The sequence below is a fragment of the Dermacentor albipictus genome, chromosome 6 (genome assembly GCF_038994185.2).
Source record: "Dermacentor albipictus isolate Rhodes 1998 colony chromosome 6, USDA_Dalb.pri_finalv2, whole genome shotgun sequence".
In the NCBI taxonomy this organism is placed as follows: domain Eukaryota; kingdom Metazoa; phylum Arthropoda; class Arachnida; order Ixodida; family Ixodidae; genus Dermacentor; species Dermacentor albipictus.
In genome coordinates this window covers 73660037-73683689 of record NC_091826.1, presented here as the reverse complement: position 1 = coordinate 73683689, position 23653 = coordinate 73660037, and the positions used below count along the sequence as shown (strand labels likewise).

The window sequence follows — 23653 nt, the reverse complement described above, 5'->3', positions numbered from 1 at the left end:
TTTCTATATTGTGGAATGTTTTGTTTTTGCTCCATTCCCACGTGATATGATAAAGGGTGGGTTTTGCGCCACGCCATGGGCGTGTCCCTGTGTTGATTTAGGAACATTTTGCTTAGTATGGGGGGGGGGGGTAGATTTGGGAAGGTTCCCGCTTGCAGCTTCCGCCAGCAAACTGCCTCTTGTTGATTAAGCATGTTATGGGGCGGGGCGTATTAGGCCCTCGCTCCTCTATGATAATTTAGTATTTCGGAGTACGTCGGGATCACCATCATGAAGGGCACCTGCTGTCGCGGTATTGCGCGAGGGGAGAGGGCGTCGCCGCGACGCCACGTCACCCTCGCTTTCGCTCTCGGAAGCCTGTGTTATCCGCGCGGTCCTTGTCCGCGCAAGCCCTCGCCTGCGTAATTACTGTGCCTCGGTAAGGCCAAATCAAAATGCGCCAATCTGTCAACGCGCTCGCTTGCCCGCGAGGAGTTTATAACTCGAAGGACCGGTGGTAATTCGCCTGGCGAACAAACTTACCGGTTACACTTCGCAAATTGCAATATGTGCCGAAAAGTAGTTATCCAGGAAGTTAGTGAATTTCGGTTAATTAGCTTAATATATGTTTCAATTTCTAGGGCTTGTAATTAATATCCGCCTCTTCGAATAATCCAGATCATGAGCAAGAATTACGCGACCTGCCGCAGGCGATATTTCTAAATTATGTAAAAAATACCACCCCGTATTGCGCACACTATAGGGAGTGTTAATATTAAATTTTACACAATTTCGCGCAACTGACGCTGGTCTCCTCCGCAACACCGTAAGTTGCACTTCGCTCCTCAAAGAGGCGGGACCTGGGTCGAGCGAACTCCAGAACAAACACTTTGCAATGTGGTGAATGCAGTTTAAATCATGAATCCGGGGCCTCAAAGAGGTGCGACGTAATGCCTCAGGCATTTCTCTCGTCTCTGGCGCTAAAACGCCCCCGACATTTTTTTTTCGCTGGTCATGACAAAACGCGGCCTCTGCAGACGAGAATAGAGCATGCAGCTTCGCACGCAGCAGTGGAAGTCGAGTCACTTACATTTCTTTAATCCGCGTATCGTAATATTTTGCCATACAAGAGAACGTAGCCACAAATTAAGACGATTGGTCATATAACTTCGCCCAGGTCGAAGCGCGTCAACTTGCGGCCGGCCTGGTCGCCCAACAGGGTGTCATCGGTGAAGCTGTAGAGGGCCGGCAACAGGCCGCTCTGCAGGCCTTCCCAGTGGGGCACCCTGGCATACTTCGGCGGCGAAGCCGGGGCCTGCGATAGCCAGCCATGCGAACATATGCAGATTAGCTGCCGCAAATAACTCATGCCGTCGCCGCGCGTCGTCGTTGTACACACGTCCATCATCATCAGCAGCAGCAGCATCATCATCAGCAGCAGCAGCAGCCTGTTTTATGTCCACTGCAAGGACGAAGGCCTCTCCCTGCGATCTTCAATTACCCCTTTCCTGCGCCAACCAATTCCAACTATATAGCGCCCGCGAATTTCCTAATTTCATTGCTCCCCCTAGTCTTTTGTCGTCCTCGATTGCGATTTCCTTCTATTGGTACCCATTCTGTAATCCTAATGGTCCAACGGTTATCTAACCTGCGCATTACATGACCTGCCCAGCTTCCATTTTTTCCTCTTGATGTCAATTAGAATATCGTCTATACCCGTTTGCTCTCTGATACAAACCGCTCTCTTTCTGTCTCTTACGTTATGCCGAGCACTCTTCGTTCCATCGTTCTTTGCGAGGTCCTTAACTTGTTCTCAAGCTTCTTTGTCAGTCTCGAAGTATCTGCCCCATATGTCAGCACTGGTAAAATGCACTGATTGTACACCTTTCTTTTCAATGATAATGGCAAGCTTCCAGTCAGGAGCTGGAAATGTCTGCCGTATGCGATCCAACCCATTTTTATTCATCTGTGAATTTCCTTTTCATGATCAGGGTTCCCTTTGATTAATTTACCTAAGTAAACGTACTCTTTCACAGACTCTACAGGCCGACTGGCGATCCTGAAGTCTTGCTCCTTTGCCAGGCTATTTATCATTATCTTTATCTTCTGCACATTAATCTACAACCCCACTCTTACGCTCTCTCTGTTAAGGTCCTCAATCATCACACACGTCCCCAACCAACCTAATCAAATAAGTGCTTCTAAGTGATGCCGTTCAAGAGGTTAATTTACTCCTGGCAGACTCGTATACTATAGGCACTTGCGAGGAGGTGTCTAAGTTACCGAGCGCCATAGAAAAAAGAAGTAGCTGAGTATAGAGTACAGGGTAGCGAATTCCGAAAAAACAAGTCGGTACCATGTACTTATTCCGTTATGCGGAACTTACGTAAACGATACCTCTGCCCACAAAAGCTTTTGAAGCATATATAAGGAAGGCGAAGAAGAAAAAAAAACATTTTCTTTCCCCGCTGCCAACGCATCCGTGTAAGAATGCAAAGGCGCACTAGCGAGCAGAAGTTTTAAAACCACCGGTGTCGGCAAATAATTCAAAGTTCTATGCGTGCAACTGCGCTGGAATCGCTTCGCTGCAATGCAATGGTCGTACGAGAGCTCGCGCAGCCTGTGTACCATTTAATTTCAGCTGGCTTGCCGAGGCGGCGGGGAAAACAAACAGAACCAGAGAAGGGCACCAGCAAGGGGGCAATTCGACGAAAGACGGTTGCTGGTGCTCGTCTTTGTCAGATTTTTTTCTATATTTTTTTACGGCATCATTCGTCTTCGAACTTTTGGTTGCCAGCGTACCTACATGCTAATCATTAGGCTCGTCGAAATGCAACGACGATTTTTCTGTTTCGCTACGATTTGAGGCTGCGACAACGAAGCTGATATGGCTTGAAACTTTCTGGGGGAACCACGAAGACAGAGCAAGGTACATGGCGGAATGTTGTTATGATAACAACGAAGTTAAGGTAGCGGCATATAGGGTGCCCCAAGCCTCGTATGCGCGCGCCATCCATTAATCTCAATTCCCTTTGTGTCTCCGTACCTTGTCGACCTTGTGATGCCAGTGATCCTTGAAGAGAGAAGTGATTGATTTCTCGTCTCCGTGCCGGCCAGGTTCGAATGGCTCATACTGTGGGACCCTTGAGGAATCGAGAAGAGTGCACCAGAAATTGGAGAAATTCGCTGGAGGTGACTGGCAACGCCTGTTTGCGCCGGCGTTTCCCGCAACTATGCAACCACACAACGTTTCAATGCAATGTTTCCTTCAACTACGAAACGCAAAGTTTTTTCAATACAATTCAGCAATCAATCCAGCTATGCCTCACCGCTATAAGGCAGTACACAGCGGTATAGTGCATTGTGCTACTGAGTCGGGGTCGCGGATTCAACTGATCTCGGCCGTGGCGGCCGCACTTCGATGGGAGTGAAATGCAAAAACGCTTGTGTACTTAGATTCGGGTGCCAGTTAAAGAGCCCCATGCGGTCAAAATTAATGCCGAGCCCTAACTATGGTGTGCCTGATAATCGGATCGCGGTCCAGGCACGTAACACCCAAGTACAGCGTGGCTTTTTTAGTGGCATAGCGGGACAAGTGACCAATCTGTGACCGTTTATATTGCTGTGCCGCCCTTGAGGTGAAATACCCCTTATCAAGGAACAAGGCAGACAATGGAGACCGCATGGAGCTAGCACACGTGATCTACCCGATTTCATCTTTCTCTCACAAAATTGAGTATAATAGTACAACATGTGTATAGACCCGTACTTTCAACATGCAAGGGCTGGATATGAGCATTTACTTCCGCTGCATCAGCATTAAAGGGAAGCTGAAAGGTTTTCCAGAAAAAGTGAGTGAAGAGCAATACGCCGTGGTTTTCAACCCTCTGAATTCGAATATCGCATCGAAATTGAGTGAAAGAAAGCGCAAACATATTTTATTTCGACGAAAAGTGCAGCAGCAGACACGCCCAGCTCGCGCGCCTCGTTTCCTCCTGTGATTGGTCGGGCGCCTCGTGACGTCAACAATGGTTCGGCTTGCAGACGACGAGTGAACGCGACAGCCATCGCCTCGCTTGCAGCGCTGTCGCTGTCGCGTGCAAGATTACTTGTAAGGGGTTTATACTTGTACATACTACATGTACGTACATACTAGTACGTACTACATGTACGAGCCGATTGCGAAGAGCCGGCCTCTCCAAGCAGCAAAAAATGCGGGTGCAAGCACTGCTTTTCACGCGAACGAAGGCGAAGTGTTAGTATCTCCTTGTGTTGGAAATGTTCTTTGGCGAGTATGTTTTTTGCTAAGCTGCATTCAGCGTTCCAGTGAGTACGTTTCCGGGCAAACAACTGTAGTGTTTTGTTCCTGTATGCCTCCTCGTAGAGCGTAAGCGGTGATGCGATCTTCAGCATTTGTGCGCTGCCCCAAAGCTGTCGGCAATCTACACAGACGGTTTAAACGCGGGAAAAGTTTACCGGCTGTTGTAGCACGTGTAGTATAGAACCTTCATCAGCGCGCCATCCGCGCGCTACTCGTAACCGGCGAATTCCGTCGGCTACGTGAGATGGTCGGTTTCTTATGTGTGCGAGAGAAGGGGGAATGCAGCGTCTTCAGGCTTTCCAACACATGCAAACTTTACGCTTGCACTGCGTTATGGTAGCTGTATGCAGGCTGTTTCACAACACACGTGCGAATAGAAAATTCGCGGCGCTTTGCGATGAAACCTGCGTCAAGGGTGGGCGATAAACATGCACCTTCCGTTCAGCGTGCTAACAATTTTTTATTTTAGGAGAACCCAAAGCACGCATTATTGATAAACTCCGGTAGTAATCGTCACGGAAGTGGTTAGAGCACAACACTTGTTCTTGGGCGCTTGAAGTTGTTTCGCTTCACAGCAGCCTCCCACTTAGCTGAAAGCTTCTTGTCTTGCAGGAACTAATGGAACATCGGAACATTGTCGCGGCCGCTGGTGTTCGTGCAAGCGTAGGCTGCACAGAACGCCGGCATGATCAGCCTACAAGTTCAATTGATGCTGCGCACGTCAACTACCACTCCTATACACACACAAATAAAGGAACGTAGGGTCGAGCGAAGCAGATTAGGACGGCACGCACGCAGAAATAAGCCCGCTCAGGCACTGTCGCGTTGACTGCGAAGGAGTGGAACACCAGTGTTGACGTCACTAAGCCGCGGTTTCCGGTCCCCGCTCGCATCGTCAGCGTCAGCAGCAGCGCGCGGCGCTCGACGGGGGGCGAAGCTACAGCGCAATTTTAACTAACGATTGCGTCGCTCCTAAGTGGAAAATCCCCCCCAAAATGTTACCCTCATGGTTTATAAGGTTCCCGCATCCGTATATGAGCGTCTTATTGAATTCGACAGACTCTTCAGCTTCCCTTTAAGGTGGCGAACACGGGTGTGCGAAAACCATCCAATCCATATCGAACGAGCAGACAAGGAACTTGGTCTGCTGGAGCCAGTTGTAAATTGAGACGTGCCTTATATACGACAATGCATGGTCAGTCGACAGACCGGACGCTTGATACGCAAATACATTTCGCGCTTTATCATCGGCCGAGACGGGACTAGTATGTACGAACTCACTTGTCAGGTCTCACGGATGGATCGACGTCTATGAACGACGGCAGGAGAGTCCTCATGATCTTCGGTGGAAACGGCGCGTACAAGTCGGCTCTCTGAACGACGAAAGTGCTTTTGTTCGGCGTGGCCTTATCCCTGCGGAGATCTGTCTGGGCCCTGCCCGTCCTCCCTCCGTCCGCAGCGACATTCTGGCGACGTCCGCGAGTTTCACCGCTCGGCGGGTTCTCGCAGCGCCCACTAGTCGAGCCGATGGCGTGGTCGTCGATGTGCGTGTAACCTGCTGAAGAGAGGGTCTCGAAGATGCTCCTCTTGCACTTCACCGAGCTGGGTTCGTTCTCGTGGCCTGCCAGGAATCGCCGGCGTGCCGTGGGCGTGGGAGTCTCCGACTCCGAGGGCGACATCTCGGACGACGTCAGATCCCTCTGAGGCCTCGACAGAAGTGAGCTCTGTGTCGTGGCTCGCGAGAGGTCCCTGCGTCTGTCCGAAAGCATAGGCGAGCCGCCTCTGGTCGTCGTTGAAGTCACCCTGCTGTCGGCCCGGCCGGAATTCCTGGTCGACGCTCCATCTTTCGGTCCGAAGGCGGTGGTGGGCCGCGACGTATCGGAATCGGCGACGGTCTCGTCGTTGTTGGAGATGGCCACGCTGACTGGCGACACAGGGCTGGCCGACGACGGCGGCCGCGTCGTTCTCGACGGAGTCGACGGCGCACCCGAGTACGTCGTCGACCTAGTGCTCGCGCCGGCACGGGACGACCCCGGGCGTCTGCACCTCGGCGTGCGCTGGCTTTCCTCGCTGCTCGACGTAGAGGGCAAACGCGGAAGCGCGCTGCCCGCTCTGCGGGGCGAGTTCCTCTTCTTGCGAAAGGTCTTGCGCTTCTTGCTGGTGGCGCTGGCCGTCGTCGCTGAGGTTGTGGCGGCCGATCGCGCCGACGACGCCTGGCTCGCCGTCCCGCGACTAACGCCACTCGTCCTGTTCGTGAGCGCCGTGTTGGCCACGTTCCTCGCGCTCGCGTGGAACTCGCTCGAAGACTCGTCCGCGGCGCAGTCGGTGTCCGCTCCCGTGTCGCTGCTGAGGGAGTCCCTCTCCAAAGGCGTGCTCAGAGCCCTCCTCTCGATGCCGAAGGGACCAGGCTGCGGTGACGTGGTGTCAAGCTGGCGAAGAGGTGTAGACGCCGACTGCTGCGCTTCCACTGCAGCCAGTCTGGGCATGTTCAGACTCCAAAATCGTGGTGTGCTAGCCGTGCTCGCGGGCGTCGAGATGCCCCATCTGGAGGAAGCGCCGTACGCCGGTCTAGCGGGACTCTCGATGTGGCGACACACGGTCGCGTTCATAACGACAGCCTTCTGCAACGGGGGTTTAAGCGCTGCACAGGAAACTCGTCTCCTCTTCTCAAACTCCTTGCGGCCGGGGTCCCTCTGGACTCCAGCGTCGGCGTGGTTCGGGGGTAGGAAGTGTCGGCTCGTCATCGGTTCCGTGCCCACGCCGTAGCGCTGTCCCGCGTGGGGAGCAATTTCGACATTGACCTCCACCCCGGTCGGCGCTTCTCGTACGCTCTTCACCGCGTCGCGCTTATCGGAGGAAGGCTGTGGGAAGTCCATGTCCGGCTCCAAACTAGCTGCCATGTTTGAAACGGCTTGCCTAAGCTTTAGAAGCAGCGAGCTCTCGGATGACTTTTCAGACATCTTATTCTCCGACGGTGACAAGCCTACGACTGGCGCCTCCTCGCGTGGTGTTCCAGCTCCCGATGGGTCTTCGCGAACACTGGCCTTACTCGCACTGGAGCAGTAACTCAGTATGACGGCTTCGTCCAGCGCGGCAGTATTCTTGTCGTCTGCAGCGGGCGACTCTTCTTGAGCCCAATCTTGGGAAGGGGGCACAGTCTGAACGTCGGTTGCATTTGTCTCTACTGCGGTATCGGAAGGTTCAGCTTGCACTTCTTGCAGTGCTCCTGCAAGAAACTCGGGCTCCTTCACTTCTGCTGCAGGGACTTCGGGCTCTTTAAGTTCTACTACAGAAGCCTCGAGGGCGCTTTCGGTCTGCGCGGGCAACGCGAGACCACCTGAACCACCCTCCGCGTCGGCGGTGTCACCGGACCTGCCAGTTGTGGAAGACGAAACCTTCGTAGACAATTTTTTCTTTGGACTTGACTCGTGCGCGGAGGCGGAATCCAACGACCTGACTTCGGGTAGATCGGTTCGCACAACGATGCCACCACTCTCCTCGTCAACCGGGCTCTGGTTCCGAGCATCGGCTTTTGGTTCGTCGTTATCTTTGGCAGGCTCTTCGGTCTCCCCTTCGACGGCTTCTTGAGGAGTCTTCTCCGTTGCACCGTTCTGGGCGTGGACTTCGGGCTTAACGTCGTCTTCCCGAACGTCGTCTTCCCGAACGTCGTCTTCCCGAACGTCGTCTTCCCGAACGTCGTCTTCCCGAGCATCGTTGTGGCTGTTTTTCTTCTTCACGTCGCTCTTGGAGCCAACCTTGAAGCCGACCTTGGGATTGGCTTTTTGAAACTTCTCCAACGACCTCTTGAGCTGCTCCGGAGTCGGAACCGTGAACACGTTGTAGATGAAGGCGTAGTTCTTCCTCGGCACGGCCCTAAATTCTCCGAGCAGGTTGTTGCAAGGGTCAGTCTGAGAAGCCGAGGACATGAACTGCGTCTCGCTGCGCAGCTTGCGCTCTTGAGCCTTGGCCCTCGACACCTTTTCCAGATCGATCAGGCGCTCCTGCTTCAGCTCCGAGCAGATGAGCTTCATGTAATCGCATTCCGACTGCAGCCTCTCCTGCGACAAGAACAATGGTTCGTCTAAGTCTTAGACTCAGAGTGTTCAGTGGACGCAGGCTCTAGGTGCACACATCCATGAGAACCCCTCTGGACTCCTTTCACTTGCACTTTCACTGCATTTCTTTAAAGACCCGACGTGGGGGTATTATATAGGGGGTGATAGTGCAACAGTTTTTGACTAGTTAATATTAGTTAAGATGCAAGGTACGCAATCTACGCAGGTACTTCCTCCGTAAATGTAGATTCACAGGTCATGGCAGCGATTCGTGGGGCAGTCTGCTCCAGTCACAACGACAGGCGAGGGAAGAAAGAAAGAACACGAAAATGTGACAATACGTGCTTCGGGTGGAGCGACACCAACGCATAGGACATGTGCGAAATGATATCCGTGCTGTTGGTGAAATGTAAGGTGAGACGTAATTTTCTTACAAGGATGTCATGCCCGAACATACGCGCACATGGCACATTTGCCGCACTTGTGAATTTGCAAGTGAAATCGCCTCTTTTATTTATTTATTTATTTATTTATTTATTTATTTATTTATTTATTTAGTATGTACTATACAAATTTGAATGGGCCTACATGATATCATTATAAAATGTATAAACATGATTACAAGTGGTCATATGGTTAGCAAAAACAGTCATGAATGGTTAGTCTTTTATTTCTAAATGCCACATAGTCATGAATACAGACGACGTACATCATCAGGGAGGTCAGTCCATTGACTTATAGCACATGGAAGCGCAGATACGTCAAAGGCGTGGCTGCGGCCGAATAGAAGAGTAATCAACTATGTTGACTATGAAGCCTGTGAGATATGCGATGTACTTTTGATAGTGGCAAGGTATTTGCGTGCGCGCTGTAGACTATTTGATGCAATAAACAGAGGTTGGATATGTTCCTGCGTGATTCCAAAGACGGTAGTGATAGTAAAATCTTCATGTTAATCATATTGAAATGACGGTTGTACAGTCTCGAGCGATGAAACATGCCGCGTGGTTTTGCACAGATTCGAGAAAGTTGATCAGATAGACTTGGTGAGGCGACCAGATGAATGATGCACATTCAAGCTGTGAACGAATGGTCTGGTAGTGCTAGTTTCCGTGTTACGGGAGGTGCCACTAGAAGTTTGCGTTTCAGGTATCCCGGTGTGCGTGATCCCGTGGCAGTTAATTTTTTCAATATGTGTTGACCAGGAACGACCAGGAAAGACCAGGAAAGTTAATGCCAAGGTAGTTTTTCAGGTATCCTGGTGTGCGTGATCCCGTGGCAGTTAATTTTTTCAATATGTGTTGACCAGGAACGACCAGGAAAGTTAATGACCAGGAAAGACCAGGAAAGTTAATGCCAAGGTAGTTTTTCAGGTATCCTGGTGTGCGTGATCCCATGGCAGTTAATTTTTTCAATATGTGTTGACCAGGAACGACCAGGAAAGTTAATGACCAGGAAAGACCAGGAAAGTTAATGCCAAGGTAGTTTTTCAGGTATCCTGGTGTGCGTGATCCCGTGGCAGTTAATTTTTTTCAATATGTGTTGACCAGGAACGACCAGGAAAGTTAATGACCAGGAAAGACCAGGAAAGTTAATGCCAAGGTAATTTTTCAGGTATCCTGGTGTGCGTGATCCCGTGGCAGTTAATTTTTTCAATATGTGTTGACCAGGAACGACCAGGAAAGTTAATGACCAGGAAAGACCAGGAAAGTTAATGCCAAGGTAGTTTTTCAGGTATCCTGATGTGCGTGATGCCATGGCAGTTAATGTTTTTAAATATGTGTTCACCAGGAAAGACCAGGAAAGTCAATGCCGAGGTAGTTGGGCGTTACCTCGTGAAGAAGACTAGCGAACGAATGTAGCGCAAGGTTCTCGCTATTCTCACGTTCTCACGCTGCAGGTTGGCCAGTTCCCTGAGCAGCTCCTTCTTGCGCTTGTTCTTGAGCGGTTGCTCCTTGCCGGCGCTGCCGGTGCCCCAGAAGAAAGAGCGCAGCGCGCCCTTCTTGTTGGCCGAGGGCTTCGCGGGCTCGGCCTGCACGACCGGCGACCGCTCCAGCTTGAGGGGCGGCTCCGCATCGACAGGCGGCGTGACAGGCGTCGGCTCGACGGCCGGCTCGACCGTCGAGCCGATCCGCATAGTGTCCATGTTCAGCATCTGGTACGGGAACGGGAAACGCATTGCCCCAAGCTTTGCGAACAAGAGTTCGGGTACTCCGGCATAAGTACCTACATACACAATTCTCATAGACCACGCTTCTGCCATTTTACCTATACAAAAAAAAAAACTCTTAAGTAAGAGCATAAGGGCCACTCAGCCGCAATATGATAGACGTAACGTTGAGAGAGAGGGAGAGTGGTGTGGACTAGAGAGTGAACGGGGGTAGCCGACATTCTAGGTGACATTAAGAGGAAGAAATGTAGTCGGGCAGGGCATGTAATGCGTTGGGCAAATAACCGATGGGCTATTAGAGGTTACAGAACGGATGCCAAGAGAAGAAAAGCGCAGTCGAGGACGGCAGATGACTATGGGGGGATGTGATGAAACTAGAAAATTTTAAAGCTTAGGACTGGGTCAGGGAGTGCGATTCAGGGGCAAATGGAGTTCGCGAGCAAATGCCTTCGTCCTGCGGTGGAGATAATATCGGATGATAATGAGGTGAAAGAGGATGAGGAGACGAGAAGAAGGATGAAGGTATGTACACTGTCTAACGACAGATGTCGACAACGCCATTTTATTCGGTCCGCTTCATACACTATCTCATATGTGGAAAGTCGCTGCACATTTGTTGGTAACAAATATATAAATAAATAAACTGTGGGAAGGCACAAGACCAAAGGCTGTTATTCAGACAATCCGCCGACTTCGCAGATATTAAATTATGGGGTTTTACGTGCCAAAACCACTTTCTGATTATGAGGCACGCCGTAGTGGAGGACTCCGGAAACTTCGACCACCTGGGGTTCTTTAACGTGCACCTAAATCCAAGTACACGGGTGTTTTAGCATTTCGCCTCCATCGAAATGCGGCCGCCGTGGCCGGGATTCGATCCCGCTACCTTGTGCTCAGCAGCCTTACACCATAGCCACTGAGCAACCACGGCGGGTGACTTCGTTCGATGAACGTCTACAGATTTCCAGTGTGATGCACAAGTGAACTATTGCAAGGGTCACCGCTCCATGAAGAATGCGACCAAATGACAACTCGTGATTGGCGGTGGCGCTGCGGTCGCTGGAGTGAAGGCTACTGGGTGCCGTAGCCAATGAGGAGTGCGATCGCTCGAATGCGCGGGTACATATGCATTGTACTTATAGCGTCGTATTTGCACCAACAAGCACACCTTCGAGAGCCACAGAATGCCTCAATGCAGTGTGACATTACTGTGAAGGTGTGGGATACTTGCCGGGCACCGAATAAGAAGCCTATACATACATACATACATACATACATACATACATACATACATACATACATACATACATACATACATACATACATACATACATACATACATACATACATACATACATACATACATACATACATACATACATGCATGCATGCATGCATGCATGCATGCATGCATGCATGCATACATACATACATACATACATACATACATACATACATACATACATACATACATACATACATACATACATACATACATACATACATACATACATACATACATACATACATACATACATACATACATACATACATACATACATACATACAAACTAGCCCAACAGTCCTTCACCTTCAAGTCTCCTTATACAATACATTGCACATTGCCCTGAATTACTCTTTTTGAAAAATTCACTCGGAAGTACTAAAAATATTCGTTCTGGACATGAAGTCCGGTGCATGTGGAACTGTACGGAAGTGGTTTAGATATGTTCTTGTCATCCAATTTCGGGAAATTTCACAGTGAACCGATCCAGAGCTCTGAGTTGTCACAAACGGCGGAAAGCAATCTTGAAGTGTGCTTCGAATTGTTTGAGATTGCGTGAAAACTCAGGATGCGGCAGCAACACGTAGTTCCATCTTCACCTCTTCGCTTAGGCAAGGAAATTCAGTTTTTACCACAGCAAACATGAGCCGATGTGTTCTTCCTCCACATACGTACATGGAGATGCAGCTTTCGGCATATAACCATGATTCCCAAATAAAAAAAAAATTCTCATGTTCGTAAGATACTAGCAGGAATGAAAAACCAGTTTGAAGAGCGGTGCTATCCCATAACTGTTTTAGCTTCCCTTACTATACCATAATTCACTCGTCATAGCTCGGCACGGTAGCTTAGTGCACCAAGGACGCATGCATTTTGGTCGCGGGCTCAACCCCGACCACGGCCCTCGCATTTCCACGGGAACGAAATACAAAAAAAGAAGAAAAAAAAAGATGCTCGCACACTTAGGTTTAGATGCTCGCTATAAAGAACCTCCAAGTGGTCCGAATAAATCCGGAGCCGCCCACTACGGCGTGGCTCCCGACCAGATGGTTGTTTTGGCCCGTAAAAAACCAAAACTCAAACTTCAGTCACTCACCATTGCTCCTCGGCCGGTTCACTATACACACGGTTGCGGGTATACTGTCTATGGTGCCGCGTACTCCTTCTTTTTTGTTACGTTCACCCCTTCAAACAAACTGGCCGCGCACCCAGGCGCTCGATCGGTCTCCCCCGCTTTCGCCTCGATTCGGCCTGCTCGCCGGCGCGCGCCGTCGCATCCCCTCGGTCGCCGCTCGACGCCGTGAAAGTCAACGCCGGAAAGGCGCACAAACACAATCGGCCAGACGATCCCCAGCTTCCGAAGGACGCGCGTCGAGGCGCGAGATTATTTCCCACGCTGGGCTTGGCGGCGGCAATGCAGCAGCCGCCGCACCTTTCCCCGAGACGAGTCGACTCTTCAGAGAGAGACATTCGACGCGGTGACCCCCCTGTGGCCATGGCGCTCTGATGGTGAACACACGAGGTCGCGGGTTAGAATCCCGGCCGCTGCGGCCGCACATTTCTATGGCGGCGAAATGAAAAAAAAAGAAACGCTTGTGTACGTCGATTTGGGTGCACGCTATTCTACCTCAGGTGAGCCCTCCACAACAGCGTCCCTCGTAGCTGCGGCTTTGGGACGTTAAACCGAATAAATAAATGAATCAATCGATCGATCGATTGATCGATCGACCAATCAATCAGTCAATCAATCAATCAATCAATTAATTGTTGGGCTAGTTGTCAATGTTTCTGGTCGCACAAGCTAGGCGGAAGAAAATAAGAAACCTGAAGTAACAAAGGAGCTAATAAAGAAACTACAAAGAATGAAAGTGTCTAACACAAGAGATCGGATAGCATTTGCTGAACTGTCAAAGCTGATAAACAAGAAACAAAAGTGAATGGTATTCAAAATTGTAACGTCGGAAAGATTGAGGAAGCAGTAAAAAAATGAGCGCAGCACGAAATCAACGAGAACAAAACTTGGCATAGGACAGGACAAGATGTACGCAGTGATATGTAAGCAGGTATTGTATTCTACAATGTATTCTATCCACGTCCGTCAGTCAGGTAACTGACAAATCTGCGGAATACAACCAACCTCTCTATGTGGTTTCCATAGATAAACAAAATGCATTTTATTCAGTGTAGGTATCAGCAGTCATGGAGGCACTGCGTAATCAAGAAGTACACAAAGCATACGAGAATATCTTGGCAAATTTCTACATATATTCCACAGCTACCTTAATTCGCCACAAAAAGAAAGCAGAAAATTGCCTATCAAGAAATGGTTCAGGCAAGGAAACACAATCTCTCCAATGCTCTTCACTGCATGCCTAAAAGAAGTATTCGAGCTATTAGACTGGGAAGGCTTAGGAGTGAAGATCAACGTCGAATATATCGACAACCTTCAGTCTGCAGATGACATTGTCCTGCTCAGCAACGCTGTGCATGAATTGGAGCAAAATATTGAGCACCCTAACCAAGAAAGTGTAAGAGTGGGGTTTGACTATAATATGCAGGAAACAAAGGTAACGTTCAACAGCCTGGCACGAGACCAAGAATTCATGATCGGCAGTCAGCCTCTATATAATCAGTGCAAGGAAGGTGTTTATCCAGATCGGTTACTCACAGGAGATCCTTATCGTGAGAAGGAAACTTACGGAAGAATAAAAATGGGTTCGAGCAACATAAGACATGCTTTATAAAATCGTGACTGGCATCTTACTGCTATCGTTGAAAAGTAAAGTGTACAATCATTGCATTCTACCGGTGCTAACATATGAGGCAGAAACTTTGACGTCAACAAAGAACCTTGACAACGCAATCGTGCACGCTCTTGCGCATGGAATTATCAAGGTATGGCATCACAATTTTCGCCTTCTGTTCTGCGCGTTGGGAGAGCAGGGCGGACGCTCTTTTAAAAAACTTGCTCTAAAGAGCAGCGTTTAACTCGCCTCTACTTTCATCTCGAAGTATATTTACAGCCTAGGTTTTCCTCCATTCCGCTCGTTGTTTGTTCAAACAGTGGTGTTGCGTCGTTCTTGGAACTCGGGTTTCAAAGCTGAGCACAAACCTGCGCATGTTCCCTTCGGGTTCGCGTTTCGCTGTGCCTCGTTCCGCAACGAGATACGGTGAGGCCCGGCGATGTGTGTACGTTCCTAACGTGTTCAACAATCTACCGGAGGACATTTTCACAGCAACTTCGAAAATATTACTGAAAAAAATGATCCGTGCTCTGTATTGGTAAAACTTGTTCCATATTCACATCAGCTTTGCCTTCGTACCTCGTGTAACATGTATGTGAAAATTGTTTCAAAGATTTCAATTCTTGCATTCTGTGCGTCCGTTTGTTCGTTTTAGGTTCTGTTATGGGCAAGCTTGAACTGTACTGAACTGTACTGCTGTAATAAATCTGCGCAGCCAAATGTAATGTCGCGCGCACTATAGCGTTATTTTTTGTTGATTTCTGAATGTTTTCCTGTTTTAAACTATTGCCTCGCCAAATCTGCAGGGCCATGTCCCACAAGCCCTTGTAAGCTCAGACAGGCCTGATGATAACTCTGTATACCTGTCATGGAAATAAATTTATTATTATTATTATTATTATTATTATTATTATTATTATTATTATTATTATTATTATTATTATTATTATTATTATTATTATTATTATTATTATTATTTCAAACGAGATTAGGAGTGCAGGCCCCTGTGTAGATGTTTTGAAAGAGTCCGCGCAGAAGCATTCTACCGCGCAACGTCTTATTACAGAGACTTAATGAGACAAGTGAAAGACAAGTGAATGAGACAAGTGATTATACTCTCAACGGCAACGGAAGAGTCTGACACAACAGAAGCTCCTTCATTTCCGGATAATCGCCGGTTGTTCGACGTCGTCGTTAATTTTCTAGTACCCGAAAGTTAATCCCAGCCGGTCGCTAATTGCGCGTCGGATGCTTACAGGCGTCCAGCGGCTTAAGCCGAAATTACAGGGACCGTCGTGAAGAGAGTCGCAGCTCAAGCAAGACTCGCACCACGTGACCGCGCTGCGAGATAATCGCGAACGGGATGCCGTCTTGGTTTGTTCGCCTCTTTATTCGCGTTCATCTTGGCCAAATATAGTTAGAGGGCACCCTGGTCCTAAGAAGAAAACTTACGGAAGAATAAAAATGGGTTGGATCACATTCGGCAGACATAACCAAGCCATGACCGGCAGCTTACCGCTATCGTTGAAAAGTGTACAATCATTGCACTCTACCGGTATTGACATTAGAGACAGGAACTTGGAGGCAAACAACGAAGCGTGAGAAGAAGTTAAGGGCAGTGGAATGAGCGATGGAGAGAAAAATGAGAGGCGTAACGTTACGAGTCATGAAGAGAGGAAAGCTAATCCGCAGAGCTTCACTACGGTGTCATGTCAAAACGCACGTCCATGTTGGCCTGTCGGTTAGCCCTCTTTTTACTGCAATCTGTTCAGATGCACCTACCCTCAGTCCTCTCTCGGCCGGTCAGTCAAGAGCCAGTTTAATAAATATCGCAAGAAGTGCCTGCCTCAATGCGTTCTTTTGTTTGTTTTTTTTTGCTCCACGAGACCTCGTATATGCTTAGCGAACAAAGATAACAATTTTATTGGCTTTAGATAACTTGTTCTTGGGGTAGTTGGCATGGGCGTGTCTACTGGGGGAGGGGGCACAAGGGGGCACTTCCGCCCCCCCTCCCCCCCCCCTGCGCTTTGGAAAGCGGGCATTTTCGGCTGCACGCTGGAAATTCCAACAAAACTACAGCTGAAACTAAATTTTCTTTAATAGAGTGACCACATAAGTAATGCTTTTCTTTACTACGCATCCCCTGCTTGGACGGCGAGGATCGTCTTTTGCGCCTTCTCGGGACGCCCTGTAGCGGACCGACGCGCCGGGATTGGCCATACACACTCGCGTTGCGGAGAACGCCTGATGCTGGGCAGTTACTGCCCCAATAAGTGTCAGCTTGCGCAACTTGCATCATGCCCAGTTTTTTGGGGCCGCTATTTCCGCATTCGAAAACGCAATCATCCAATGTACAGTACATTTAACTTAAAGGCGAGGGAGAAGTCCGGATAAAGTATTTTAATCAGCCGCGCCCAGCCACTGGTGTGCCTTATACGGCATGAAATTGTTGGAGTATCAAATGATGGAACTTTTGGATCTCCGTTTAGAGATAACCCACATACCGTTGCAGCCTCAATATCTTATGACCATCAAAATTCTAATCAAACCTCTTACAGGTGTAACTATCGAATTTCATCGTGTAAGCATAACTTATTGTAGAAATGCTCGTGAAAATTACATTGATCGAACATACAGAGCCATTTCAATACCAATAGAACACTGACTTCAATTTCTTCTGAAGGCATGTGTCACGTCTGACTTTGACGATTTCATTTTCAGGCTGTTTCTAAATAAGAGCTACACCACTACTTGTTTCACTGCAGGAGAAATAAAAGCAGGTATTTCGTATTCCGAAAACATGAGAGCCGCTTTTTGGTGACGTGCAGCAAAAATTCGCACTGTGCAGGTTGCGTATGTGCTCTGAAGACAGTTACTGACAGTCGCTTTATCCCAATTCCTACGCGTTATGCATGGCAGTTAGTTGTTTTCGCCCGGTATTGTCGATAAAATATGCGGGACACGGTGTTTATATTTATTCGAAGTACGAAGCAATGTTCTGAATGACGAGCGATATATGTTTATTCCATGTAGGTTCATTACAGCCTTTGTAGAAAGTCGCCCATTTAAGTGTTCGAGAGTGTCATACTGCCGCTAATCTGCATTTTTCCTCACTCCTAAAACAACAGCACAACAGACGGTTGACATTCCGTGAAAACAGAGAGAATTTTAAGCGCAATGCGTTGCGAAACTTTCAATTTCCTGCTTTAAATACAAGCGTTGCAGACAATTACTATATCCCCGTTTTTCTATATGTTTTCGTGCATCATACGATATTCCTAGTTTGTTTCTCCGGTGTCCTCGGTGAGGTAAACAAGGCATCTTGTTTATATTTGGGGAAAATTAGGGACACGGTATGGCCAATGCGTAAGAAATGTTCCAAATGGCTGGGTTAAATGCTCATTTTCCGGTAGAATACCTATGCAAGCGGTTCTTGCGTTATTAGTCTGTTTTACGAGCGGTGTAACACTTCGACGGCTGTGCTGGCATCATTACAACTACAACTGAGCTCAAATTTTGAGAACGTAAGGGGACCAATACGCCAAGTTTATATGCGCTGGTAAATGCGTGTTGATTAAATACAGCGTTAAAAAATTGTAAGCATGTGTCTGAAAGCATTACGCTGCTGCTGTTAGCTAGGTTTCCCAATGTCCCAAGAGAACTCTGCGTTTCAGATATCTTATACTTTGAAGGAAAGGCAGCATTTTAAGTGCAATGTGTCACGTAGTGTTAACGTTTCTGGCTTATTGAGAAACGTTAAGAATAATTATTGAACACTCATCTTTTTCTTTTTACTTTCTTCCTGCATGATATATTACCTTCGCCTGGTGCCCTCTTGAAATAGAGGAGGCACATTCGTTATGTTTGGTGACTGCAGGGCAAGTTAATGGGTGGAGTGGAGACGAAGTTCAGAATACATGGATAATTGGGCTTTCTTAATAAATTACGTATGCAAGCACTCTAGACTGTTTGAGCGTGTCTAACGACGAGGAAGAATTTAGCCCGCTGCATTATCAGAACTATAAAAATCGCCAAAACCAAGTTTAGCGAAAATTGGTGATACGCAATGAAAACTCTCTTTGCGAAGTATGGTTGGATGAAACACAGCCTTTGCAAAGAAATTCTTATTCAATTGTTAGAGCGAGTGATACGGCAGCTACCACCTATGCTTCCCAGTGTCCCGACTTAGCTGCAGGTTACAACAGGTTTAAATGTTGTGGAAAGCGGACGGGGCACACGGTAACTGCAATGTGCGACTAATTTTTTACGTTCCCAGTCCAGTTATAAGCGTTTCAAGTAATTAACGAGCCATCGCTTTTCTTTCATAACACGTTCCGGCTGGGTTTCAGCGATGTCCTCGGTGAACTAAACGAGACATTCGTTTTAAATAAAGGACGAGTTGTGGGCAATATGTCGGTGAACTTTAAGGACAGTGGTCTAATTATGGCATTAGCAGTAAATTACGCATGCAAGCGATCCCGTGCATCATGAATGTGTCTTGCGAACAGAGAATTCATCCCGGTGCTCTGATGAACAGTGAACTCAACGGATATGAAATCTAGAGGAAATTGAATGGAGGGGGGGGGGGGGGGGGGGGCAGGGAGCGATGGAGGAAACCATGGTAAATGTTAATGCGAAGTAGCATGTGTGTTGACGAATCACTGGCTTTTTAAGAATTCCCAGCAAGAAGTGCTTCAAAGAATTGCATGCGGGCAAGGTTTCAAAGGGAACAGTCATTTATATAAACGGGCGACTCCTTAAAGTATGCGGTATAGTTATAACAAACAAACTTTTATTGCAACTGTTCGAAAGGAGCAGCTTCGCTGGAAATAGGGTTGTTAATCTCCCAAGGTCGCACACATCCGCTGTCTTTCTTTCTTGTGTTTATTGAAAGTAATGCATGTTGATTGTACTTAGTTGCGTGTAACCTCGACACTACTGTTACCTAAACTAGCGATACGTTTTTGCTGTAGACTTACATATCAAGTAGAATGTATGAATAATTTAGTACTAAAGTACTAAATTAATCATACATTTTGTAAAAAAAATATCTACATTGTGTAAGGAGAGATTACAACAATGATTTTCATTACATACACGGAGACATTCAAAGGCACAAGGTAGGCATAGCGAATATAACAGTACAGTATTAGTTAAATAGTGAAATAGTGAAATAATTATGTAGAAACAGGATTTCTCCGGTACAAAACGTAAGCGCACTGCATGTATCATGTCATTGCCGGATATTTTCCATAGTTGATCCGGCTTTTAAGGCGCATGAAAAGTTCTTAGTTCTCTTTTTCGCAAACGGTATTATACGTCTGTCTATACATTGTTCCCATGGGCTCTATTGCGCACTTACCTATTAACTTAGTTTTTATGTTAACTCGACTTACGCGACTTGGGAGCGAAATGTTGCCAAACAAAAGATGGCATATGCATTGGGTCATGTATTGATCCCTGCTTAAGTGACATATCTAGCTAACCGTGACCAGGTTCTTGATGAACGCCTGAAAAATAACGCGAAAGTGCTCAGATTTCTTGACGATTTTTTAATTCTTTTGAATAACGAATCAGATAATTTTGACTCGGTGGCTTCAAAAACCGTAACCTCATTCATTGAAATGTTGCCTCCTTCGTCGTTGACACGTGAAGTCCCCGTAGGCAATTTCATACTTGGGATTGTACTTTTCACCACGAAAGGTCAGCTGGAATTATCAGCCGAGAGGCAATTAGCCAGACCTACCATTTCATTCTGCTCATTCCAAAATCGTAAAATGCGCAGTAGTAACATCGTGTTCCAATAATTATCTGATGAAGTCATGTGACCACAAAGTGGAAACCGGTTTCAGCGACCAGGCAAAGCGCCTGGCAGACTCTGGTTACCCGATGCGTATGCTCCCCTCTGTCGCGGAGAGCTTGAGCAGGATGTGTAAAAACGCGTCGAAGGGAAGCTGTACCACTGCTAGAGCAAAGAAAGTTGCTTTGGAGCCATACATTCATTGCATTTCCCATAATCTCAGAAGAACAGCAGCAAATCCGGGGATGGACGCGGTTTTCTCTGTCCCTGCAGCCGTCTACAGAAGCTAGTTCAGAGAATAACAAAAGCAATGCATGTTCTACTCAACGTCGCAAACAATTTGTAACCTGCACTCATAACGTTGTCTATGCCATTCCGCTTTCGTGCGGAAGAACGTATGTTGGTCAAACTGGCAAATGCATCAATGAGAGACAAAAAGAGCATCAATATAAAGTCGCTAGGGTAATCTCGGGTCTTTTGGGCATTCATTGCCGAGATTGGTCCCTGCAAGCCCATGCATCAAAATACTGCTATTTTGTATATATGGGGTCATAGCAGGATGGCAGGGGAGATCGTGGAGGCCTATGAAGTTGCAAAATTAAAGGAAAGGTGCGGGAGCAAGCCATCAGTGTCACTATCTGAAAAGGAGATATGATTCCTCGATTTATCATTGTAATCTATTGCAGTTTATGCTTTGACCATGCTGTGGACACGTGTACAGTTCATCGACATGCACCACCGAATGTTCTTTTTTTTTTGCTGTTTCCTTTGTTTCCGCTCGTACGGTATATGTTTATCGATGCGTGCGAAAGTAAACATCTATAGTTGAAAGCAGCGCTGTCTCCGTGTATGTGCTTCTTTATACGTCCACGTTCAGTCGCGCTTACACACTCTATCATGTATCCGTTAAGGTAGTGTGTTGATGCATTGGTGTTATGTTCATGCTATCTTTTAACTTGGCTCCAACTGTTTCAGTAACGAGTTGGAAAGATTTTCGTAGGAAGATATGCCACGCATAAGCTTTCATTCAACTCGCACGCTTCTCTGTTGCTGCAATATGGTTGTTTCCGACCCACACCTCGTGTACGTCGGAGCGAGGGCGAAACACGATAGCACAACTTCCACGCGTGCAGTAAGTCACTATATATTGCTCGAGCACTTGACATTTAAGCAGGTATTTAAACAGCATATGAAGGCTTTTTTTTTGTTCAATCGTGTCATTTCCTACAAATAAATATGCTTCCTGTATTGCAATCCTAGTAGGAAAAAAAGTGATCTTGATTAATGTATTAGTTTGCGTTGTTTTTCAAGTTTACCAGATGTAAAATTGACGTGAATCATTTTTATCATGCGAGGCGCACGAGGAAAGCATGTAACAAAATGTGCGTACAATGCGTGTAAACGTGCCTGTATGGAATGTGAAATGTAACCGTGTGCCCAACGTCAACAGGAGCAAGAGCCTTTGTCAGGTCACATGGCCTTTAGCTGTTCCTCTTCTTTCTTGTATAAGAAAGCAATAAACTGAATTGAATTGAAAAACAAAAACAAAAAGCATGCAAACAGCCGGGGGACATGTTGTGCCCGCAGTAGGTTGTAACACAGCGTGAAATCCCTCCAACGGATCAACTGACGGTCTAGAAGATCATGTGTACACGATTGCGGTTTCGACACAGGGTTTCGGGCGTCGCTCGACGCTGTTCACATATGTTTCGTTCAAAAACAAAAGCTGTGCGCAATGTCGTTGCAATGATGCGAGGAAGCACTGACCTCGGTTGGAATGCAGCACGGTTATCTACGCAGCGTCGACGCATCCGACATCTGTCGTGGGCGACAGACGCCGCGGCCGTCTTACGTCACCGCCATGTGAGGCGTCACCATTGCCCGGTCGCACTCGCGTTGGGCGCCACTGGACCCGGCTCCTTCCTCTTCTTCCTCTACTCCATTTTTGTGAATACGAATATGTGTGCTACAGCCAAAATAAATGCGAATGTCAGTTTGAAACGCCGTTAAAGTTCGTTGCACAATAAGCAGGAAGGTGCCTGTCTTTGTTATTGCTGATGTTGCTCAACAAGCAATAATAATAACTCGTGGAGCTGCGACCGTTAAAGTGTACCCTGGTAGTTATTTGTCTAGTCTTTGCGCTCGTGGCTTCAAACGTTCTTGTGAAGCTAATTACCATACACATTTCTAAGTTTCCAACCTCGCGTAGATTCCTCGACACAGCAACGCTATTTATATAGACTCGGCAAGCTCTCGTAATCATTGCGAGTTCAAGAGTTTAAGACCCAGAACGTTGCTGAAAATAACGCTATTGCGAACGAAAACCGTTTGGAGCCAGAAGGACGATGTTTAGGCTGATCCACGTACTTTAATGCCATCATTCTGGTGTAGGCTGAAGCGTCGTGCACAATTACAGCTTCCGCAGACAACAGCACCAGCTGTTTCTATGACTCCCCCACCCCTTACAGAGCGATGGAAGATCTTCCTATCCAGCCCTTCCCTGGAAGACCCAGGAACCAGGCAGCGAGAGCAGCATATGGTTTCCTGTGAAGTAGGAACCACTTCCATTCGGCGTATGCGCAAAAGAAACACACTAACTAAAGCTTTTCATTCACTCTTTTTTTTTTATTGCGATAAAGACTTGCCCTTACGGCATAATTCTTGATGCGTATATGTGTATTATATGTGTGCTGTGAGGCCTGTGTTGTGTATGAATTGAAGCAGTGTTTTGTGGAATCTGTTGTCATGTATCCAGCGGTCATAGCTGGTTGTCACACTGTAGCGGAGGCCGGCTTACAGTAGGAGACGCGAGCGTTCCGATTTTAAACCAGTACATGTCCATATTAGGTGGTATGCATCTGCTTCCATCACAGGAACGGAGCAGTATGGACACGTAGCACCCAGTGGTAAATGCGACCAGTTCCACCTTGAGATAAGAGCCGGTGAAAGGGCCTCCCCGGCCCGAAGCCTCCTAAGCACAACTTCCTCCGCCCTAGTAAGGTAAAAGGGAGGGAGCAGACACACGGTGGGATAAGAGCGCGTGTGCCCTGCCGGAGAAAGTTTTTACGGGCTCGGAGCGAGTTAAGGGGTTGAGCTGGGAGGGGAATAGGCGGAAGATCAGGATTAGGAGGGCAGTATGCCTGCTGGTCAGCAGCAATGTTGTGAGGATTCGCTGAATGGCCTTGAATCCAGTGTACCTTGACGCAAGTAGCTGTCTTATTATTCATAGTGTGTATTGTCTCGCAGATTTGCATCGCCTTATCAACCTTCTTGAGTTCCTGAATAGCCGCTAAAGAATC

General features: G+C 47.6%; 1 protein-coding gene across 4 annotated transcripts; it reads right to left on the bottom strand.

Annotated features, from left to right (window-relative positions):
- Positions 1 to 1056: 1056 nt before the first annotated feature.
- LOC139061198 (serine-rich adhesin for platelets-like) lies at positions 1057 to 22281 on the bottom strand. Of its 4 annotated transcripts, none has more exons than XM_070540848.1 (5): positions 22122 to 22281; positions 10241 to 10510; positions 5582 to 8358; positions 3026 to 3122; positions 1057 to 1294 (listed from the first exon to the last, which is right to left on the bottom strand). In XM_070540848.1, the coding sequence occupies exons 2-5, from the start codon at positions 10508 to 10510 to the stop codon at positions 1139 to 1141; spliced, it is 3300 nt and encodes a 1099-aa protein (XP_070396949.1). In that variant the 5' UTR covers positions 22122 to 22281; the 3' UTR covers positions 1057 to 1138. The 4 variants fall into 4 exon arrangements, 3 of the variants coding, with proteins under 3 accessions (XP_070396949.1, XP_070396948.1, XP_070396950.1); XM_070540847.1 differs by lacking the exon at positions 22122 to 22281 and adding an exon at positions 12907 to 13065; XR_011515257.1 differs by lacking the exon at positions 22122 to 22281 and adding an exon at positions 12907 to 13067 and having other exon boundaries at positions 1280 to 1294; positions 5574 to 8358.
- Positions 22282 to 23653: the final 1372 nt, after the last annotated feature.

Excerpts from the sequence above, each read along its gene's own strand:
- LOC139061198 (XM_070540847.1), bottom strand. Across the intron at positions 8,359-10,240 it reads CCAACCTGCAGCGTGAGAAC|GAGAGGCTGCAGTCGGAATG; the intron begins GTGAGAATAGCG and ends TTCTTGTCGCAG. Across the intron at positions 1,295-3,025 it reads GGCATCACAAGGTCGACAAG|GCCCCGGCTTCGCCGCCGAA; the intron begins GTACGGAGACAC and ends TGGCTATCGCAG.